The sequence below is a fragment of the Pelophylax lessonae genome (genome assembly GCF_965119305.1).
Source record: "Pelophylax lessonae genome assembly, chromosome: 7".
NCBI classification, from domain to species: domain Eukaryota; kingdom Metazoa; phylum Chordata; class Amphibia; order Anura; family Ranidae; genus Pelophylax; species Pelophylax lessonae.
The window spans coordinates 55,553,381-55,577,471 of record NC_138774.1 but is presented as its reverse complement, the minus strand read 5'-3'; the positions used below and the strand labels follow the sequence as shown (position 1 = coordinate 55,577,471).

Below are 24,091 nucleotides of genomic sequence, written 5' to 3'. Positions count from 1 at the left end.
CTTTGTCAAATTTTGTACCCTAAAGAAATCGTTGAAATAATTTTTAGGACTCGAGGAACTGATGCTAAAACCAATTCGGGTGCCAGAGGAAAAGTTTCCCTTTCCATTGGTGGTCAGTGGGAAGAATGTCCCCTTTACAGTGGTGGTCAAATTACCAGCCTCACAGACACCTAAAAGAGATCATTAGTGTGTCTGCCAAGTGGTGTTGGCCCCAGAGCTAAGTAGGCACCATCAGATGGGAGCCACAGCTCAGGGAACCCTTAGCAATTTTTGGAGTAATCCTGGATGAAAATGGCTGGGATAGAAAATGTCCACTAAGCAAAAAGAATAAGGTGAAGTTGTGTTCACTTTGGTTACCCAATCAAGTACATACAATAGAAACCTAATAACATTGGTTCTTTTACTTGCACATGATTGGATGACCATAGTGAACTCAACTTGATCCTATGCACTATAAGGAACATAAACATTCTCTACAGTGGCGTACCAATAGGGGGGGCGGGGGGGCGGTCCGCCCCGGGTGCCACACATTAGGGGGGTGTCACTGTCAGCGAGCACCAGGGTGACACCCGGGGCCGGCCGCCGGACTGCCTCCGCCGCTCGCTTATACAGGAGCGCAGAGGAGGAGAAGCTGTATAGCTGAGAATGGGAGAGAGACTCACTTCGCTCACGAGCCCTGCATACACTGCGGGAAATGCCGAAGTTGACTCTGCTAGATAATGAGAAGGCGATTGGTTGTTAGGACCGCCTAGCAACCAATCACCGGCTCATTAACCAGCACTGTAAACTTCGGCATTTCCCGCTGACCGCTGTGTATGCAGGGCTCGTGAGCCTCTCTCCCATTCTCTGCTTTGAACAGTTCCTCCCTCTCTGCTCTCCTCCTCATAAGGTAAGGGGGCGAGGGGGGGACAATTGTATTGTAAAGACAGTCGGGGGGGGGGGAGGGGGTCTGCATTGTAGAGGGGTTTTATTGGAAGGGGGGGAGGGGTTGTCTGCATTGTAGAGGGATTTTATTGGGGGGGGGTGTCTGCATTGTAGAGGGGTTTTATTGGGGGGGTGTGTCTGCATTGTAGAGGGGTTTTATTGGGGGGGGGGGTCTGCATTGTAGAGGGGTTTTATTGGGGGGGGGTCTGCATTGTAAAGGGGTTTTATTGGGGGGGGGGTCTGCATTTTAGAGGGGTTCTATGGGGGGGGTTTGTATTGTAAAGGGTTCTATTGGGGGGGTTTGTATTGTAAAGGGGTACTATTGGGGGGTTTGTATTGTAAAGGGGTTCTATTGGGGGGTCTGCATTGTAAAGGGGTACTATTGGGGGTGTTTTTATGTAAAGGGGTTCTATTGGGGGTTTGCATTGTAGAGGGGTTCTATTGGGGGGTTTGTATTGTAAAGGGGTTCTATTGGCAGGGGCTTTGTATTGTTAAGGGGTTCTATTGGGGGGCTGTATAATTTAAAGGGTTCTATTGAGGGGGGGGGAGGGCTATGTCATGTAAAGGGTTCTATTGGGGGGGTGCGGAAACTGTGTAATGTAAGGGGTTCTTTTGGGGGGCAGGGGCTGTGTAATGTGAAGGGTTCCATGGGGGCTGTGTAATGTAAGGGGTTCTATTGGGGGACGGGGGCTGTATAATGGAAAAGGTTCTATGGGGGGCGGGAGCTGTGTAACATAAAGGTTTCCATGAGGGGGGTGTGGGCTGTGTAATGTAAAGGCTTCCAATGGGGGGGCTGTGTAATGTAAAGGGTTCCAATGGGGGGGCTGTGTAATGTAAAGGGGTCCAGGGGTATGGGGGCTGTGTAATGTAAAGGGTTCCAATGGGGGGGGGCTGTGTAATGTAAAGGGTTCCAATGGGGGGGGCTGTGTTATGTAAAGGGGTCCAGGGGTACGGGGCTGTGTAATGTAAAGGGTTCCAATGGGGGGGCTGTGTAATGTAAAGGGTTCCAATGGGGGGGCTGTGTAATGTAAAGGGGTCCAGGGGTACGGGGGCTGTGTAATGTAAAGGGTTCCAATGGGGGGCTGTGTAATGTAAAGGGGTCCAGGGGTACGGGGGCTGTGTAATATAAAGGGTTCCAATTGGGGGGCTGTGTAATGTAAAGGGGTCCAGGGGTACGGGGGCTGTGTAATGTAAAGGGTTCCAATGGGGGGGCTGTGTAATGTAAAGGGGTCCAGGGGTACGGGGGCTGTGTAATGTAAAGGGGGTCTTCCTACATTTTACTCGCAGTTATTACTGCAGTCCTATAGATTTTTTTTCTGCATTTTCTGAAAGCGCACCAAAAGTCTTGCATGCTGCATCTTTGGCACGCTTTCAGAAAACAGGAAAATATTTTTTTGGGGGGGGAGCGACACCATGGTTTACTGCACCAGGTGACACCAACCCTAGTGACACCACTGGCAGTAGCACACAGTAAGTATGCCACTGCCAGTTACATGTATTTCTGTCTGGCGCCTCAAGTCAATCGGCGCCGTTTTTGCAGAGGAGGAGGGGCCTGGTCGCCGGGTCAATGTGCGGTTCGTCGCCTGCACGCCGGTGGGGGGGGGGGGTGCCAGATATAGGATCCGCCCCGGGTGCCAAATGCTCTAGGTACGCCCCTGATTCTCTACCCCTTTAGTATGTCAACCCCACAGACCTCATTCAGAGAGTTTTTCTGGTGGAATTGAAAACTAGGACCCCCTGCCAGCAAGCCACAAGTGCTAACCACCTAACCACTTTCCATGCATATTCATGGCATAAATCATCATAATGCTTTCCTGTCTTAGCAATATTTTTAACAAAGATCATTTGTATAGAATTTCATACACCACAAGATGATTACAAGTGATGCTTGAACTCGTTGAAGTTCATGAACTGCCTTTCTCCAGCCAATTGATCATATGGCATGGTGAACTTCTAATACATCATGTACCTCTGTGCAATGACTGAGAGATAGATATGACTTACGTGAGTGGCTGCCAGCTCAGCAACGTGCGATTCTTAGGTGAGTCTTTGAAAATTTGGCTATCACTTGACTTCAGGTCTGAGGCCACTGTGGGCAAGGCCATCTCGGTAGATGTAGTTGGCATTATTGTTGCGAAATACTGAAATTGTGATTGAAATATAGGGGGTTCTGTAGAACTCGGAGCTCCTGAACTGTCCTTTACATCCTGGGATTCAGTCATTATTTTCAGAGATGTTGGGGTAAAGCTGGTGACTTCTTCCCCCGTTGATGATCTTGTAGATAATGCAGGCTTTCGCCTCTCACAATAAGACCCCTCGAAGCCAATTTTGCAGATGCACTTCTGTGGTTCCTTACATACACCCCTATTTTTACATTTTGGGGTGCACACAGCTGGAACACAGGGAAAACAAGGGAAGAGCCTATAAAATCAACGCTCTTAGGATTTCACTGGGATAATATTTATTGATTCAAAAAATTCCTACCTCGTGTGCACGTCCCAGTCTTCAGGGCTACAGTCCAACCCGGGCAGCACTTGTCACCACAGCGGTTGGTACTTAAAAACAAAAATAAATAAATTATTTTAACAAAATATTGAAAAGCATAACATATCCTTCTCTCCCCTCTACTGAGATACTAATGTTATGCTGCACCATTATCCTCCGGCTAGCAGGGGGAGAGCTAAACCCAAGCAAGCCCATAGACTTCTATGCAGAGTGCTGAGAATCCTGGGAGTCATAGTATGAGACGGCAGCCATATAATGCCTATATTATAATGGTTACACTATAGACCCCAATATACACTGTACAATAGGAGTAAAGGAGAGAGGATTTTTTTTAAACTGTCTGGGAAAGTTCTTCTCTTAGTACCAAGAGAGCACCTCTGTGTGGATATTCACCTGCCGGCTGGGGACTATATCAGCAGAGATCTGAGCCTGAGACTTGGACTGAGGACACCCAGGCGGCAGCGCAGCACTGCCCACATCACAGCACCTGCGCTGTTGCAGCAGGGAGACTGGAGCTTCCGCTCACCCTCTGCTTCCTATCGCAGATCACTTGAGGCTTTCAGGAAGAGGCAGAGGGAGACTCCCTTCTACAGTGAGAGGTTGCTGCAGCATCCCTGGGACTGGTATAAGAGCTATTCGCCCATTGCTGATACTGCTAGCAGGGATTTAGCCACTGGGAGCAGGACACTAAGTGTACCCAATCTATACCGCACCCATACTGCACTCTATACCGCACTTGTTCAAAACCTAAACTGCACCTATTTCAACCCTATACCGCATTATACCGAACCTTTATGGCATCTGAGCCACATTTACCTTGCAGCTGTGCCAGGACTATACCATGCCTATACTGTACCTATACTGCATGCACATTAACTGAGACTGTCATTAAGTGCAAAGACACTCTAAAAGGGCCCCAACGATAGCCAGCAGAAGAACATCTCAAAGGACTATTCCTCCTGTATCAGTTATTCTTCAAGCCCCTTTTGTTCCCCTGCCCCCTCAGCAGATCCCAGGGGCAATGCAGGGATCTTGTAGACTGTCAGTGTAAGCTGTCTGCTTGTACCTTATATGAGCAGGCAGTTACACACTAACAGGTATTAATGTAGTAGCTAGAGCACTCAACATCAACAGCGCTCTGGTAGTTCATTGAGAACTATAAGCCGAGAGCCGCAAAGGCTGTAAGTACTTGTAGTTCTCACATTAACAGAACTCTGTAAATGAATGACGTGGTCAGGTGAAGTTGTGACAGCGAGTGCGGTGAGAAGAACCCTCCACTCGCTGTCACACCGGGAGATTGGGGGGGTTGATTGCGGGGATTGCGTTGGTGTAATTTTAACATGTTACAAAAATGAACTTATCTTTTAATTGCAGTTTAGTTATCTACAAAAAAATATCCCCTCTTCAGCCTGAGTGTTTCAAGGAGCGTGGTGCTGATTGTAGCGTCGCCGGCACTGGGAACAAGGCACCCCAAGAAAAGGCAGCTCCTTCAGTGGTAGGGTATGTTCCCCATCAGGCCCACTTCTCTTGTGATTAACAGTAGTCAAAAGACAGCCTGTATGCCAAGTTAGAGTATATCCTAATTACCTCCAGTTTCTTTAGCAAAAAAATGGAGGTAATTATTTTTGGATTTGGTGCACTAATAGCACCACTTTGTGACGCTATCAAGAAATACCAGTACATGTGTCGATTAAGTTAAAGAAACAAGTAGTAGGGTTTTTTCAATCTGGTGCGGTCCAATATAAAGAGCCATAGCATCAGAAAACTGTCAGGAGCAGGGCCGTCTTTAATATTGATTGGACCCTGGGCAAACATTTTCCTGGGGCCCCCCCTAGCCCAACACCAGGGCCATCTTTAATATTGATTGGACCCTGGGAAAACACCCCCCATGCAATTTCACTCTCTATCCCCAGCACACCTCCGTACCCCCCAGCACACCAGCGTACACCCAGCACATCTCTGTACCTCCAACACTCCACCATACCCCAAGCACCCCTCCGTACCCTCAGCACCCCTGCATACCCTCTGCATGTCTCTGCACCCCTCCGTACCCTATGCAGCCCCTCATACCCTATACCCTCTGCATATCTCTGCAGTTCTTCTTACCATCTGTACCCCTCCATACCCTTTGCACCCCTCCATACCTTCTGCACATCTCTGCATGCCTTCATACCCTCTTCACCCCTCCATACCCTCTGCACATCTTTGCACGCCTTCATACCCTCTTCACCCCTCCATACTCTCTGCACCCCTCCATACCCTCTGCACATCTCTGCACCCCTTCATACCCTCTTAACCCCTCCATCCCCTCTGCACCCCTCCATACCCTCTGCACATCTCTGCACCTCTTCATACCCTCTTCACCCCTCCATACCCTCTGCACATCTCTGCACCCCTTCATACCCTCTTTACCCCTTCATACCCTCTGCACCTCTCTGCACACCTCCATACCCTCTGCACCCCTCCATACCCTCTGCACATCTCTGCACCCCTTCATACCCTCTTCACCCTCCATACCCTCTGCACCTCTCTGCACACCTGGATACCCTCTTCACCCCTCCATACCCTCTGCACCCCTCCATACCCTCTGCACATCTCTGCAACCCTTCATACCCTCTGCACCCCTCCATACCCTCTGCACATCTCTGCACGCCTTCATACCCTCTTCACCCCTCCATACCCTCTGCACCTCTCTGCACACCTGCATACCCTCTTCACCTCTCTGCACCCCTGCATACCCTCTGGACCTCTCCATACCCTCTGGACCTCTCCATACCCTCTGGACCTCTCCATACCCTCTGCACTCCTCCATACCCTCTGCACCCCTGCATATCTTCTGCACCTCTCCATACCCTCTGGACCTCTCCATACCCTCTGGACCTCTCCATACCCTCTGGACCTCTCCATACTGTGACAGGAAGTCAGGTAAATCTGTGGATGTAGTCACAGACAGGAGATACATTTCCACCTGGTTTAGAAAATTCACCAATTACTATAGGGTGTCGGCTGAAAAGGTAGCCAGGACGGCTTAAGGAAGTTGAAAGGCCTTCAGCTGTTCGGCATGAGGAAGTTAAGGCCTCTATAATTTGTCCAAAGGAAGTCTAAGGATCGCTGCCTCCTGAAGCTGTGTGAGCTGGGGAGAGGAGGACAGTCAGATGTGTGCCCCCTGAAGCTGTGTGAGCATGGGGAATACCTCCTGAAGCGATGTGCGCTGAGGAGGGTAAAAAGTGTGAAGACTACTCAAGGTGAGGTCTGGACTATTTCTATGTGAAAAGAAATAAATGAACTGTTTGCTATGTGAAGAGACAAGCAAAGGAATGTTTGCTATGTGAAGAGACAAACAAAGGAATGTGTTCTATGTGAAGGGAAAAGCAAAGGGACATGTTCAATGTGAAGAGGAAAAGGGACATGTTCAATGGACATTTGTTGTGTGAAGAAAAAACATGGACTATTGAGTGTCTGCTGTAGGATCAGCAAAGTTTGCCCAACAGTAGGTTGGAGACAGACTCCGTAGGTAGGTTCCTGTATGTGAGAAGGTAGCCTCCCACAGTGGCAAGGATTTATTTTGTGTTTTTTTTTATTTTGATGTTTTTGACGCTTGCAGTCTGGTGAAGAAAATTGCATGAATAAACCAAACTGTTTGCAACCACTTCTCGGCTATCTCCCTGTGTAACAAACCCACTCAAGGGGGTCATCCATACCCGCCACCGAGCTAATCTCCCACAATACCCTCTGCACCTCTCCATACCCTCTGGACCTCTCCATACCATCTGCACCTCTCCATACCCTCTGCACCTCTCCATACCCTCTGGACCTCTCCATACCCTCTGCACCTCTCCATATCCTCTGCACTCCTCCATACCCACCCGGCTGCCCCCTCCTGCACCTCCCCTTGGTACTCCACTGCAGTCACCGCCACAGAGAAGCCTCAGAACTTTCGCCCGAAGGTGCAGAGTGAGGGTCTAGGAACCGCAGCAACACTATTGAGCCCAGCGCTGCAAAGCCATCATCGGGGTGTATGCTATTTCGGGCAGAAGGAGCAGCTGCTTTGGGCCCCATGACAACGATTGGGCCCTGGGCAGCTGCCCTTTTTGCCCTGCGTTAAAGACAGCCCTGGTCAGGAGTGATTTTTCTAATTTTGACGTGTACGTTTTGGGTTATCATTAAAGTGATTGTAAAGCATGTTTAAAAAACAAATTTGCACAAAATCAACTCACTCTACACATATAGCATTTTTATGAGGATTTATTTATATGTATATGTTTTAAATGATAAAATTGATGAATTGATCATTGCATAAATATTATTTTTAAACATTATTTATTTAGTGATTATCCTGAAGATAAGATTGATGAATTGAATATTGCACAATAGCACTTTTTCCCCCTCTAGAATAAAAACACTATTTATTGACTAATAAGAACAATATTTAAGTGACTAAAAACTTCAATTTACATTTACAGTTAGGTCCATAAATATTGGGACATTGACACAATTCTGATCTTTTTGGCTCTATACACCACCACAATGGATTTGAAATTAAACAAACAAGATGTGTTTTAACTGCAGACTTTCAGCTTTAATTTGAAGGTATTTACATCCAACGGTGTAGGAATTACAACAGTTTGTATATGTGCCTCCCACTTTTTAAGGGACCAAAAGTAATGGGACAGATTAATAATCATAAATCAAACTTTCACTTTTTAATGCATGGTTGCAAATCCTTTGTAGTCAATTACAGCCTGAAGTCTGGAATGCATAGACATCACCAGACGCTGGGTTTCATCCCTGGTGATGCTCTGCCAGGCCTCTACTGCAACTGTCTTCAGTTCCTGCTTGTTCTTGGGGCATTTTCCCTTCAGTTTTGTCTTCAGCAAGTGAAATGCATGCTCAATCTGATTCAGGTCAGGTGATTGACTTGGCCATTGCATAACATTCCACTTCTTTCCCTTAAAAAAACTTTGGTTGCTTTCGCAGTATGCTTCGGGTCATTGTCCATCTGCACTGTGAAGCGCCGTCCAATGAGTTCTGAAGCATTTGGCTGAATATGAGCAGATAATATTGCCCGAAAACACTTCAGAATTCATCCTGCTGCTTTTGCAAGCAGTCACATGATCAATAAATACAAGAGAACCAGTTCCATTGGCAGCCATACATGCCCACGCCATGACACTACCACCACCATGCTTCACTGATGAGGTGGTATGCTTTGGATCATGAGCAGTTCCTTCCCTTGTCCATACTCTTCTCTTCCCATCACTCTGGTACAAGTTGATCTTGGTCTCATCTGTCCATAGGATGTTGTTCCAGAACTGTGAAGGCTTTTTTAGATGTTGTTTGGCAAACTCTAATCTGGCCTTCCTGTTTTTGAGGCTTACCAATGGTTTACATCTTGTGGTGAACCCTCTGTAGTCACTCTGGTGAAGTCTTCTCTTGATTGTTGACTTTGACACACATACACCTACCTCCTGGAGAGTGTTCTTGATCTGGCCAACTGTTGTGAAGGGTGTTTCTTCACCAGGGAAATAATTCTTCGGTCATCCACCACAGTTGTTTTCCGCGGTCTTCCGGGTCTTTTGGTGTTGCTGAGCTCACCGGTGCATTCTTACTTTTTAAGGATGTTCCAAACAGTTGATTTGGCCACACCTAATGTTTTTGCTATCTCTCTGATGAGTTTGTTTTGTTTTTTTCAGCCTAATGATGGCTTGCTTCACTGATAGTGACAGCTCTTTGGATCTCATATTACGAGTTGACAGCAACAGATTCCAAATGCAAATAGCACACTTGAAATTAACTCTGGACCTTTTATCTGCTACTTGTAAATGGGATAATGAGGGAATAAAACACACCTGGCCATGGAACAGCTGAGCAGCCAATTGTCCCATTACTTTTGGTCCCTTAAAAAGTGGGAGGCACATATACAAACTGTTGTAATTCGTACACCTTTCACCTGATTTGGATGTAAATACCCTCAAATTAAAGCTGAAAGTCTGCAGTTAAAGCACATCTTGTTTATTTCATTTCAAATCCATTGTGGTGGTGTATAGAGCCATAAAAATTAGAATTGTGTCGATGTCCCAATATTTATGGACCTGACTGTATATGATATATCAATTCGCACCATGTCACCCTTGAAGCACAGTACTCCCCCCATATTAATTGTTTCACTAAACTGTTTGAGGTACCAGTTACTGTATGTCCTGCATCAGGGGCATAATTCAATTAAATTTACCTATGATAGCGCAAGAATCACACCCATAAAGTAAACTCGTGCGTGCTCGCTCCTAAGTTCCGTTGCTGCCTGCATTGACAAAAACAGCGGGACACGGCCCCCTCCCCTTGCTCCTTCATCAGTGGCTTTAATTGACAGCACTGGGAGCCGATGGATCCCAGTGCCCCTCCAAAGCCAGCGAGACACGGAAGTGAGGGGAGAGGAGAGGGCTCAGCTAAAAGGGGTAGTGAGGGGCCAAAATTGATCCCCAAACATTTTTTACCTTAATGCAAGTGTCATGATTGACCACGCCCATGGCGACTAGCTAACCGAGATGTGGTTTCGTGACTGGGGAGTAGAAGGGAATAAGGAAAATTCCTACTGAGTAATAAGACTGGCTGTGACACTTTCACAGCCCGCACTGCCTTTGGCCACCACTAGAGGGAGACTCCACTCCAATCCAGCTGGCTGACCACACACACAGGCAGATGCAAATCTTACATACAATCTGGTGCACTCTAAGGTTTGGGGAGCAGTCTAGCAATTATGACACACTACTAGGATTCCTCCAGCTATCCTACAAGCTAGAACCCCAGTGTTAATCACTCTTCCCACTGTCCACACACCCACATACCACAAACGATAGCCTGCCACCACCCAACAGTTTGTCCGCAGACTGGTCTGCTGAGCCACCATACACACACAGATCTCAGTCTAGTTTACAATCTGCATGCAATCTGCCAACACGCAGTGCAATTGCATACAGATTGGCATGTAGCTTAGACCAAGCAATTAGACACTAAAATGCAACAATCTCTCCAGAGATATGAGTCCTAGCTTAGTACACAGAAGTCACTTATTAATTTTATAATTTAATATCCTAAAAGTGGGCAGTGCATAAGAAATAAACACAAGAAAAAGGAGTTACAAAAAATACAAAAAAAGATAAAAAGACACACAATTGGCAATTTGCTATGAAAATAAAAAGGAATAAAAACAGAAATAAACTTTACCGAAGCTTATCCCTTGGTAGAAGCATACCGGATACCGTGTGGGGACTCCCCAGTTTAGAATTGGCTTCATGGAAGAACAATGTTCATATCTCAGGTTCCCCAATTTATTGGAATATGGATGTGGGCTGGACTTTAGCCCTTGGCCAATCAACCCCAGGGGGTTGTCCCCATCTCAGCCCACAGGAGGTTTCGTGTTCTGAACTGACTAGAGTCGAATTGACCCAGAACGGCGCTGGCCGCTGAGTCAGGGATAGGAATTCTGACACCAGCGCATCGGTCTGATCACGACATTACCAAACACTGCCTGCCTGATGTAATCAGGCGCCATGTAATGGTTTTGTGCGTTTCTCTAGGATTCTATACCCGCTACAATTACAGATTTACATGTGCTTGTAGCCCAACACATGAACCATAAGAAGGAATTATTTTCATCTCTCTGCCACTAATATTTCACCAATTATTATAAGAGATGAAATACATTCCTTTGATCTGATGATACCAATCAAAGCTTGCAGACTGTTTGGAGCCTATCATTGCCCCCTGCGGATCCCCACAGCCAAGATGACCAGCAGCTCTCTTTGAGGCTTCAGGAAGGTGACAACTTTTGTTCACTTGCATGGGAGACTTTAATTGGCATCCAGGTGTCACCTCCATCCCAGAGACCAGTTCTGTCCTTTTTAACCACTTTACCACCGGAGGATTTTGCTGTCTTCCGTCCAGGCCACTTTTTGCGATTCGGCGCTGTGCGACTTTAACTGACAATTGCGCGGCCGTGCGACGCCGTACTTTTTGCGCTATAAACAAAAAAAGAGCGTTTATTTTGAGAAAATAACAATATTTTTAACATTTTTCTATATGAAATTCCCCTCCAAAAAAATGTAAAAATCAAAATTTTTTTTAATTTTTGGCCAATTTGTTTTCTGCTACCTATGTTTGGTAAAAAAAATCGCAATAAGCGTATTTTGATTGGTTTGCGCAAAAGTTATTGCGTTTACTAACTAAGGGAAAGATTTCTGTCATTTTTGGTGTTTTTTTTTTAACGCGTAATGGCGGTGATCTGCGATTTTTTTTGCGGGACTGCGACATTGCGGCGGACAGATCGGACCCTTGACTGACATTTTTGACACTTTTGGGGGTACCAGTGACATTACTGCAGTAATCAGTGCTATATATATGCACTGTTACTGTAAAAAGGACACTGGCAGTGAAGGGGTTAACTTTATTGGAGAGGGAGGGGTTAATGTATGCCTGGTGCTTACTGACGTGTGGGGGGGGGAGGTGACTTTGTGAGACAGGGACAGATCGGATGTCCAGCTATGCTGAACAGTCCGATCTGTCACTCCCTGTCACTATGGAGATCCGCCCGCTGTGTTTACACAGGCGGGCGGATCTCCTCACTCGATTCCACCAACGATCGGGGCAGAGCAGCGGCGATCGCCGCTGCTCCTCCCCTGGCCCGACTCCCGCTGTGAATGAAAACAGCGGGAGCGCGCCTCCGGCGGCGCGAGCGCCGCCTACAGGGGGAGGAGTCCAGTGACGTAGGTCTACGTCGCTGGACGGGATCGTGCCACTTTGCCGCAGTACGCTCCATGTGAGCGGTGGGCAAGTGGTTAAATGCTAATAAAAGGGCATATGTGTATGACTGAGTACTGAATACTACAATTCTTAATAACCCAAAATGACACTACATCTACAATTATACTATTTCTACAGATCACTTCACATCTCGCTAAGGCAAAGCTACCCTACTCTTACATTTATGTTACAGCATGGATCGCATTAAAGTAAAAAAAGTTTAGCCTTTCAAAGCACTTTAATTTAGCTCTTTAGCTTCCTTAGCACAGAGGAACAGAATATCTTTGTCTTGCGGCACGTGCTTTGTGTAAATTTAATTACAACGTACATCTCTGTTGTAATTGTATATGTGTATGTATGTCTGTTTGGTTGGAGATGTTTGGGTGTTCTACCATGCCTGTTTGTATGTCATTATCCTTTTGAGGTAAATATACATTTTCTCCATGTAATTCATGTGTTTGGGTTGTTTTGTACATATGAGTATTGAGCAGTTTATGTGTATTTTTTGTATCAATCAGTTTATTTATTTGTTCTATGTGTGTTTGATGAGATATGTGTGTCTGTTTGTCAGTTGGTACGTGGTTCTGCTATGATGGCGTGTATACAGAAGGTCGGTTTGTATATATTTATACAAGTACTTCAGTCTTTGTAGAACATCTGTAAAAGCTATTGGGAGGGATATATGCAGTAATGTCTCTGGAAATAAAAGTGTTGCCTCTGCCCCCAGCATCTGTAATCAGAATGTCATTGTTCAAGTGCTGCCGAGAAGATGAATTGAAGCGGAGGCCTATTCTGCAAGAACTGTGGTCAGTTTAAAAACTTTCACAAGCAGTGATAAGCTGGCTGTAGACAGAGAAAATGTCTTCTGATTTCTGATAAACCAGCTTAAATTCGAACCATGGATGGCCCTGTTGGCACCCTAGCGCCCTACATCCTTCAGTCTGGAAATCAAAGGAGTTGGGTGAAAAACTGGAGAACGAATCCAATCGGATGAAGCCACTGTTCCGGCATTCTGGTGCCAGTTTGTCAGAATACATTAGCCAACATTGCAGATTTCTCCATTCACGCTGTTTTGAATGGAATGAGGAATTACTAGAATTTTCTCAAAGTCTGTATGACCAGCTTAAAATAGAATTATGGGGTAAATAAAAAACAAACATACATACTTACTTCCTTATTGCAGGACCGAAAGATCAGCGATCACCTGACCTTGTACTGAATACTGTCAGGGTATTGAATTAAAATTCAAGGAGGACTGGTCAGCAACTTTTTTCAAGCTAGGGTCCACAGTTTTATGTTTGTGTGTTGGCTCAGATCCTAGTATATACTGTAGGTAGTTATTTTAGGTCTACCAAAAAAATAAGCAATGTGAAATGTCCATAGCATTTTAATAATCTGTATTGTCAATTTTTAGTGTGCCCCCTTACATTAGAGTGCTCCCGTAAATTAGGTGTCCCCATCAGAGTGTCCTCTTGCATTGAGCACCTATTGAATTGCATCGAAGTGCCCTATTGCATCAGGTTTCCCCTTCAGAGTGCCCCTTTACACAAGGTATCTCCATCAGAGTGCCCCCTTACATCGAGTGTCTCCATCAGAGTGTCCCTGTATATCAGATGTCCCCATCAGAGTGCCCCCTTACATCAGGTGACCCTATTAGAAAGCCTCTCATGCATCGGGTGTCCCCACCAGAGTGCCCCCTTACATCAGGTGTCTCCATCAGAATGTCCCCTTACATCAGGTATCTCTATTAAAGGTCCTATCAGGGGCGTAACTACAGGGGTTGCAGGGGTTGCAATCGCTACCGGGCCCCATGCTCCAGGGGGCCCGGTAGCAAACCAGTGGGTGAACTTCCAGGATCGCAAAGGTCACACTTGCGACCGGACCCTGGCATTGCACCACTGTGGGGAGGCCCCAAGATTGCAGGAAGGGGGCCCACAAGATTGCAGGAAGGGGGCCCACTGCAGAACTTGTGAAAGAATCCTGCTGTGGGACCGTAATAAAAGGCCATGCAACGAGTGTAAAGAGCCCCAGGATTAGTGGGAAGAGCCCTGGGCTTGAAGGTAAGGGCCAGGGGTCTGGGGGGCCCTTCATGTTTTTTTGCATCAGGGCCCTGAAGGTTCTAGTTACGCCTCTGGGTCCTATCTTACATCAGGTGTCCCTATTAGAGTCCACACTTAGATCAGGTGTCCCCATTAGAGTTCTGCCTTGTATCAAATGCTTCATAAAACTGCTCCCTTACATCACTAGAGAGGAGGGAGGGAACCAGCACTAGGGACTGGCTCGCTGGCAGTCCAGATAGAACTGTAATTTGGTCATGTTCTGGACCACAATCCACCATTTATTGTTGCCTGCAATAATGCAAGGAGTCTGTAAGGTGCTTAGTGTATATAGATATTCAGATCATCGTCTGGTGCAGCCACTTAGATCCGGGCTTTAATATGTAAGTTTCATTCCTATTTGTCCTTAATCAGTCTTTTACCCTAGAAGAACCCTTGAATTAATTTTCAGGTCTTGAGCTAAAACCAATTAATCAGGGGTTAGTGGGAAAAAATCCCCTTACATTGGTAGTCATTGGGAAGAATTCCCTGTATAGGTAAGTAAAAGAATCATTGCCAGCAGAATGCTTGGATGTATAGGGAGAGGTATAAGCAGTAGAAAGAGAGAAGTGCTTATGCCGCTGTACAGAACACTGGTGAGACCTCACTTGGAGTATTGTGCGCAGTACTGGAGGCCATATCTCCAGAAGGATATAGATACTCTAGAGAGAGTTCAGAGAAGAGCTACTAAACTAGTACATGGATTGCAGGAAAAAACTTACCAGGAAAGGTTAAAGGACCTTAACATGTATAGCTTGGAAGAAAGAAGAGACAGAGGGGATATGATAGAAACTTTTAAATACATAAAGGGAATCAACTCGGTAAAGGAGGAGAGCATATTTAAAAGAAGAACAACTACCACAAGAGGACACAGTTTTAAATTAGAGGGGCAAAGGTTTAAAAGTAATATGAGGAAGTATTACTTTACTGAGAGAGTAGTGGATGCATGGAATAACCTTCTTGCAGAAGTGGTAGCTGCAAATACAGTGAAGGAGTTTAAGCATGCATGGGATAGGCATAAGGCTATCCTTCATATAAGATAGGGCCAGGGACTATTCATAGGATTCAGATATATTGGGCAGACTAGATGGGCCAAATGGTTCTTATCTGCCGACACATTCTATGTTTCTATGTTTCTATGTTTCATTGATGTCTTGCAACTGGCTCCGCCAAGTGGGGTTGGCCTCGGAACTATGCAGAGACCACCAAATGGGAGGTCAATCAGCCACAGCTCAAGGAACCCCTAACCATCTCTGGAGGAATCCTAGCATTCCATGGAACCCTGGCTGAGAATGGAACAAGCATGCATATATTTATAAAGGGTATTAGGGAAAATTTAGTGATAAAGCAGACCAACAACATACATAATAGCAGTCTAGTAGGTCACATAAGGACAGGAAGCATTTTAAAATTTACATACTCTTCTGACAGGTCTCTTCTTCCTCCAGCACTGAACAAAACAATGCATAAAGTAAGCAGGATATATGTAATAAAACAATAACTCAAGAGACTGGTTTAAAAGCAAACCTGTAGCCATGCCAAAATGTAACCAAAACATGAACGAGGACACAGGCAATCTAGGTAATCAGCACACACATTCTTATATTTTACTAATTTAGTATTTCTGTTACTTGTCAAGCAGACTAAGCTCCTTTGCACACGTTGTATGAAACATGGTCCAGGGCTGTAGCATGACAATGAAGCAGGGCAGCTGTGGAGGACATGGAAGCTGGTGAAGATCACTGGGGCACTGGTGTCTACAACAGGGCTTTTCAGATTCCACTGGCATCCCACAAGTATGGTATATGCATAGTTACATTGGCCCATGCTGGACCAATGTAACTATGTAAAAAATGTCATACCTGGAATTCAGCAGACCTGAACTATGAAGCTGTGTCCAAACAAAAACCTGGCAGAGGGCAAAGGCTAGTCACCGGTACTGCCTATGGTTTCCATGTAGCTGTTCTTTTCCTTACATAGGAAAGTCAGTGGAAAGATTGCCCCCCTTACATTGGTGGTCAGTGTGAAGAATGAGCCCTACAATGGTGGTAAGTGGGAAAAATTCTCATTACATTGGAGGGGGAGGGATATCTGAACTTTATTTTAAAGTGCCCTTATACTTTAAGGGTGCATTTGGATATTTGAGGGGTTGGAAAGTGCTGAATGTTGTATTGGAGGGAATTCCAGACAATCAAAGTGGCCCTGAAGCTAAGCAATATGAAAAATGGGACTAGAAAGGAAGAAAGGAAATGGCAGTGTGTGTGAATGGAAGGTAGACTTGGGGTGGTTTCTGAAGACTGTCAATGGTCTGGAGGTAATTAAAAGCAGATAATTGAGGCATAACTCAAATCTCTAACCCAAAAAAAAAAATACATGCCTGAAGATTGAGGCTTGAATTGGGCACTTCACTGCTTTCTGATCTAGGTTTGGTCAGCTCTTAACTACTTGAAGTGAGATAAATATACTTTATAACACTTGTGTCTAAAAGAGTCATCGGCTCACACATCCTAAATCTGACACATCACACTTCTATGACCCATGGTTTATCACTACCGAGGATATCATGGCACATAAGAGTCCACCAAAAGAAAAAAGTTCACTATTCTAAGTCACACAGGAAAAAACATTTACCTCTTCTTATCTTACGTACAATCCATTCATCATCTCACACCCTTCTCACTGCTGCACCTCCAGATATCTTTCTGCTCTTTGACTCCCATTCTCCACAACAATCCACATTGTGATGGGCATCCCATGTCTGTGTAACCCTTTACTGTGGAACATCTTATTGATAGGGCCTGTCAACATGCTGGGTTAGCATTTCCTGTGCTTTATTAGAAATTGGTTCTAGTTATTGGACAAAAATACCATTCAGTAAATAGTAACACATATCCAACTGTGCATTATACAGTGTACATACCATAGAAAAAAATACATGTGCATGTAAGTCAGTGTACCAGTTTGTGGGACTAGCCACCAAAAGTGCCTGCTTTCCAGATTACTTAGTGAGAGCCAAGGTATAGTATTAATTGATCAATTAATAATATGGCCAAAAACGAAAAGCCTAGGCCCACTTTAAAGAATTACGGTAGTCTTATTCTTAGTCATCTTGTTAAGCTGACCATAGATTTTTGTTGAACATTCGTAAGTAGATTCTTGAAAATAATTTGTCTGAACATTCTTTCTTGCCATCATTGAGTCAACTACCGTATATACTCAGGTATAAGCCGACCCGAATATAAGCCAAGACCCCTACTTTTAGCACAAAAAAGTGGGAAAACTTATTGACTCAAGTATAAGCCTAGGGTGGGAAATGCAGCAGCTACTGAACCCAGCTGGACCACCACGAGACACAAAACAGGGGCTGTGGGAATGGTACAGGAGATGGCGCAGGTCATAGTACAGGCATTGCACAGGTCATGGTAAGGGCATGGCACAGGTCAGGGCACAGGTGATGGTACAGGCATGGCACAGGTGATGGTATAGGCATGGCACAGGTCATGGTACAGGCATGTCACAGGTCATGGTACAGGCATGTCACAGGTCATGGTACAGGCATTGTATAGGCATGGCACAGGTGATGGTATAGGCATAGCACAGGTGATGGTATAGGCATGGCACAGTAAGTACAGGCATGGCACAGTATGTACAGGCATGGCACAGTAGGTATAGGGATGGCACAGTAGGTATAGGCATGGCACAGTAATTACAGGCATGGCACAGTATGTACAGGCATGGCACAGGAGATGCAGTGCTGCGGGCATGGTACAAGAGAATGTCCTGTACCATGCCCGCAGCACTGCATGAGGAAATGCAGGGGCTGCGGAGGCGTCTCGCTTACCTGTCGGTGAGGCGCCGTCTTCGATTTAAAAATCGCGCCACCCGCCGCCGCCATACATCACCGCAAATGCGCCGCCGATGCTCGGGTGTTCGGCTATTTCCGGGCATGCGGCACAGGCACCATTTTTAAAAAGACACTCTAGTCAGTGACTCGAGTATAAGCCGAGGGGTGCATTTTCAGCATGAAAAAACATGCTGAAAAACTCGGCTTATACTCGAGTATATACGGTCATTTTGTTTGCAAGCCTGTTTCATTACAATATGTAAATTTTTTCCCAAACGAAAACCACATTCACAGTTAGAATTTCCATCCTGCTCTTCTTGTCACTACTGCCAGGAACAAATGTCAATTCTACCCCATTAACCAACATAAAATTGACTGCAAGTTTAGAAATTTAAAGTTTTCTAATGAAATTCTACTCTTGTATGGCAGCTTTAAGCCTAGTACACATGTGCCAAATGTTGGCCGCCATCAGCCAGTTCAATAGAAACCGGCTGACATTCGGCCTGTGTGTACTGCAGCCGGTGCGACAGAAATCGGCTGGTTTTTTTTTTTTTTTTTTCATTCAACCCATACTAGTGGTGTGTATGAGGCTTTAGTTATAGGAGGGTAGGTAAAGGTAAGAGAATCATCATAAGTTTAGGATTAGCCTTAACTAGAGAGTCAGATTATTTTGTTTGCAGGTCATACCACCTAATGCCAAAGCAGCAATGCTGAGGGACACTAATGTAGCACCCTCCTAGGTAGGTGCTAGTGAGAGAGTATAGTTTTTAGCTCTGTCTGTTTACCAGAGGGGCTGCAGGTAAATATAAATTGTTCTCTACCTACTAGAGAGCAGGATCGGTTAGTGAGCTCTTCTCATTGTGCTCAGTATGCGATCCATTCAGTCTGGACAGTGTTTCACACTGGTACAATAGGGAGGCATGTTGGACAGGGGGAGAAAACCTGCCGAATGGGTGCACAGGCTTTGATACAGTCCTGATGATTAGAAGAGGGCAGGCTGCCTTGGTGCATGCTGGGATACTGTATAAAAGGCCGGGAGCACATATGTTGGATAGCGGAGTCCCGGAAAGAGGGGGCGGCTGCCTCGTACTCTGTAGAGGTGCCATGCGGTTGCAGAAGGTCGTCCTGAGGGCCAGAGGAGTGGTTAAGAAGAGCTAGACCCAGAGGTCCAGGGAAGCTGACTGAGAGGGGAGACACTGGAGGCCCTGTGGCTGCAGTATCGTGAGTACAGGGACTTGTGTCAAGGGGCCTGACCTGTTGGGGCCACCCCTGCTCATAGGATAGTCAGTGGACGGGTGTCAGCAGACAGAGAGGATACCAGGGAGAATGTCCTGAAGATAAGAGAGTGTTCACCAAGTCATCTTGAAGGAAACAAGAGACTTAATCCCTATTCATCCAAAATGGCAGGATGAATTAACAGCCTGGCTGTTCCATATTTAAGAGCGAAGTTGAGAAGATAGTAGTCCTGAAATACTGTGAATAGTTAAATTGGAGTATCCCACTATTCCCTTCTCCTATCCACATTGTTAAAATAAACAACAAATCAACCAAATACCCCTGGACTGATTATTTGATTGGGAGCCAAGAGGAATTAAGAAATTGCATTTGCCTTTGGCTGTGTGCTGGTAACCAGGGGGACCGGCAGAGTGAATATCTGGCAGTCCTTACGGGGGGCAGTGCTGCACTAACATGAGAAGAATTTTCGGTCAAGGTCCTAGGTTCAGTTCCCAGTAAAAGCACTTTTTTTTTTATTTGGCTGCCTTGTTTTTTCCAAAAGGCAGCATGTGAATGTAGAGGTCACTTTACCACCCAGAATTACTCGAAAGACTAAAGCGCAAGCATTGGTGGCAGCATAGACACATGCCATAAAACCTGGTGCTGAATTTGGGTAATGTGAACAAGAATAGAATGTGCAGCAGGCAAGTATGTTTATTTTAACAACCTTCCCAGCCTCCGCCACCGCATACTGCCTCCATAAATTTTGAAGGTGGACCTAAAGTTTAAGTTCAGCGCAAACACAGCCAATACTTTTTTTCTTGTTTTGGATAGAGCAGTGAAGAGTTACAACTTCTTTAGGATTTTAATTACTTTTCTATCTTGTAGACATAACAGGATGTGAGATGAAATCTCCATGACGTAATGAAAAAACTCCCATTTTACAGGTATTATCATCATCATCAGTAAAAATTGCATAGTAAGAGTGGAACCAACTTCGACCCAGGTGGCAATTGTAGAGCTATATAAAGCCAGAGGGCATTTTAGCCAAGTTTTACCAAATTTTCCTTTTGAGTGGACTTACAATATAAAAGGAATACTAACAAGACAATACCACCAAGACAGTCCTACCAAGATTAGACAATATTGGGTTGATTTACTAAAGGCAAATAGACTGTGCACTTTGCAAGTGCAGTTGCCTGCTGCAAGTACAGTTGCTCCAGAGCTTAGTAAATGAGATAAAGTTTCACTTTATTTAAGCATTTTTGCTTGTGCACGATTGGATGATGGCAGTCAGCAGAGCTTCCCTTCATTTACTAATCTCTGGAGCAACTGCATTTACAAAGTGCACAGTCTATTTGCCTTTAGTAAATCAACCCCTATATCTCCTATTGTAGAGCAGATATTGACAACATTTTTTCAACTGGTAAAAAAGAGAAGGGAACCCTTTCCACAGCGCACCATTGGATGGACAAGGTTTTTATAGGATATAAGGGTTTGGATTTGCCTAGGGTTTCTCAACCAGGGTACCATCTGAGTTACCCTGGGATGCTGCAAACACGGGACCCAGTTTGCCCAGGATCAGGTGGGTTGTCATCCATAGGGGACCTCTGATGTATGAGGGGGCTCTGATGTGATGAGGGCCTCTGACATGTGGCAGACCTCTGATATGAAGAGGGGGTCTCTGATGTAAAGAGGGGCTACTGATGTGAAAAGGGCACTCTGATGTAATGGGGGAAACTCTGATGTGACAGGGGGCTTTTGATGTGAAGTTAATATCTTCAAGGCATTGTGTGTGCATTGTCCCAAGATCAGGTGACCCATTGAAGAAAATAATTGTATTTTATACATTTTAGACTAGGGTGCCTTGAAATATTGCATAGTTTTAAAGGGTGCCGTGACTGATAAAAGGTTGAGAAATGCTGAACTAAATAATACCCTTGCTATTGGAAACCATCAACATTTTTTAAATTCTTTTAGGGCAGCATACATTGTACTGGGCCTCCAAGTACTGGACAATTAGTACAATTGGAGATTTGATTTGGCAAACAATTACCTTAACTGCTTGCCGACCGCCGCACGACTATTTACTGCGGCGGTCAGCCCCTCACAGGCAAAGCGACGTAGTACTACGTCGCTAGCCTGTGAGGGTCTCAGGAGCGAGCGAGCGCGCGCCGCCGGTGGCGCGCTCCCGCACGGTCACGGACCCCCACTCGCGATCGTCGGTGGAGAGGGAGAAAGGCAGACGGCTAATGTAAACAAGCCGCCTGTCATTCTCCCCTGTGTAGAAATAGTGATCACACGGTTCGACTATGTAGGACCGTTGATCACTGTTCCTACACCTCAAGCCACAGCCAATCACAGTTAGAATCACGCCCCTAGGGACACACATAGCCCCTCCCTCTCAAAAAAAAGTGAACCCCTTCACTACCAGTGTAATTTTACAGTAACAGTGCATATTTATAGCACTGATTACTGTAGTAATGTCACTGGTAACCCCAAAAGTGTCAAAAATGTCAGTCAAGGGTCCGATCTGCCAGCCGCAATGTCGCAGTACCGCAGAAAAAAAAAATCGCAAATCGCCGCCATTACGCGTTAAAAAAAACAACAAAAGTGACAAAAATCTTTCCCTTTGTTAGTAAACGCAATAACTTTTGCGCAAACCAATCAAAATACGCTTTTTGTGATTTTTTTTCTACCAAACATATGTAGCACAATACAAATTGGCCGAAAATGTTAAAAAATTTTGATTTTTACATTTTTTTTGGGGGGGAATTTCATATAAAAATTTTTGAAAAATATTGTTATTTTTGCAAAATTGACGCTCTTTTTTTGTTTATAGTGCATGATCAAAAAATCGCACAGGTGATCAAATACCACCAAAAGAAAGCTCTGTTTGTGGGAAAAAAAGGACGTCAAATTTGTTTAGGTACATCGTCGCACGACCGCGCAATTGTCCGTTAAACTCACGCAGTGCCGAATCGCAAAATAGGCCCTGGTCAGGAAGGGGGTAAAATCTTCCGGGGCTTAAGTGGTTAAAAATTCACCTTTTCGCTACAAATATTGAATTATTGGGGCAACTCTTTGGCCAATATTTTCAATTTCCCCCAGTTTTTGCACATTACTATATCTCTTTGGAATCATCCAGTACTGATAATATTAAAGGAATGCAGAACTAGTAGTCAGTGGGCTACATGCAGTCTGTCTATTTGTCTACGTTCGTAGATTGTTGTACATTCTGTTCAAACTGTGAACATATAGTTATAACAGAAATGCAGATCTGTTCGTGTAAATAGTTGGATGGAACTGTTTATTACTGTATGTCTAACCAGTATCCATCTGTCATTCCCGTAAAAAAGTTCCAGCTGCATCTCATCATTTATAGATCGTATTAACTCTTCATCAGCATAGCTTGGCTCTGTATTGTAGGGAGATAAATATGGATTCCTATACAATCTTGTACTCCTCACAAGCCAAGTAAAGGGACTTCACAACTACAGTTGTCATCTTCACTGTAATGCTGATTTATTGTGATCTATGGACACAGATATATTGGCATTTATTCAGTAACAGAGAAAAAAGCATTCTGATCTTCTTCAGTAATCCATAGAGACCAACAAAATGGGAGCCTTCAGAAATGTAACGTAGTTAGGCCAACAAAAAAAAAAAAGATGCTATTTAGCTGGAAACTGTGAGGAGGTCTCTGCACTGGCAGCCTACGTAATTCTCTTAGCACAGGTTTTAAATGGTAATCTAATTTATTACTGAATTGAAACAGGCACAATGTAATATGCAAGAAAGCTATTATATGTGGTCACCGTAAAGTGACCATTTCCCTTGCCCATGGTCACTGGGACTGTTAAAAATAGTAACCTCCAAACTGACTTGTCAGAGCTTGTCAGGCTATGGACTCCATCATCCTATGTGACAGCACTCGGCCAGTCACAGGGTACAAGTGCTGTCACATGGTAACTGCTTACCCATTGCAATATATGCCGGGCATTCATTCTATCAGAGCAAAGTGGCAGTGGAGTGAAGGAAAGGTGAGTATATGATGAGTATATGATGCTGGGGAGGGGGTAAGGGGGTTGTTTCAGTGATCCTTTCACATTTCCATTTATGAGCAAAGAAAATGGTCACTATAAATGATCATCAATCCCCCTCCATGCTGTTCCACCTTTACATAGGTGCTCCAGTTTTTACATTAGCTCTGGGCCTCTGGCATTTAGAAGGGGCAGGTGCCTATGTAGAGATTGAAATAGCAGCGGGATCTAGGCCAGGAGGACCATTACTTTCAATGAACTCCCATGGCATCCCAACCTTGTGTCTCTGTCATTATGTACTATACAGTCAGGTCCATAAATATTGGGACATCGACACAATTCTAATCTTTTTGGCTCTATACACCACCACAATAGATTTGAAATAAAACAAACAAGACGTGCTTTAACTGCAGACTTTCAGCTTTAATTTGAGGGTATTTACATCCATATCAGGTGAAAGGTGTAGGAATTACAACAGTTTGTATATGTGCCTCCCACTTTTTAAGGGACCAAAAGTAATGGGACAATTAACTGCTTAGCTGTTCCATGGCCGGGTGTGTGTTATTCCCTCATTATCCCATTTACAAGGAGCTGATAAAAGGTCCAGAGTTCATTTCAAGTGTCCTATTTGCATTTGGAATCTGTTGCTGTCAACTTTCAATATG

At 44.9% G+C, this 24,091-nt stretch overlaps 1 protein-coding gene across 2 annotated transcripts in view; it reads right to left on the bottom strand.

The window, feature by feature from the left end:
- The window catches only part of LTBP4 (latent transforming growth factor beta binding protein 4), a 355,162-nt gene that overhangs the window by 278,727 nt on the left and 52,344 nt on the right, over positions 1-24,091 (bottom strand). For both annotated transcript variants that reach the window (XM_082262863.1, XM_082262864.1), the window contains exons 2-3: positions 3,409-3,479; positions 2,929-3,316 (exon numbers count right to left, since the gene is read on the bottom strand). In XM_082262863.1, coding sequence (XP_082118989.1) covers positions 2,929-3,316; positions 3,409-3,479 — 459 coding nt within the window. The remainder of the gene's footprint in view (positions 1-2,928; positions 3,317-3,408; positions 3,480-24,091) is intronic.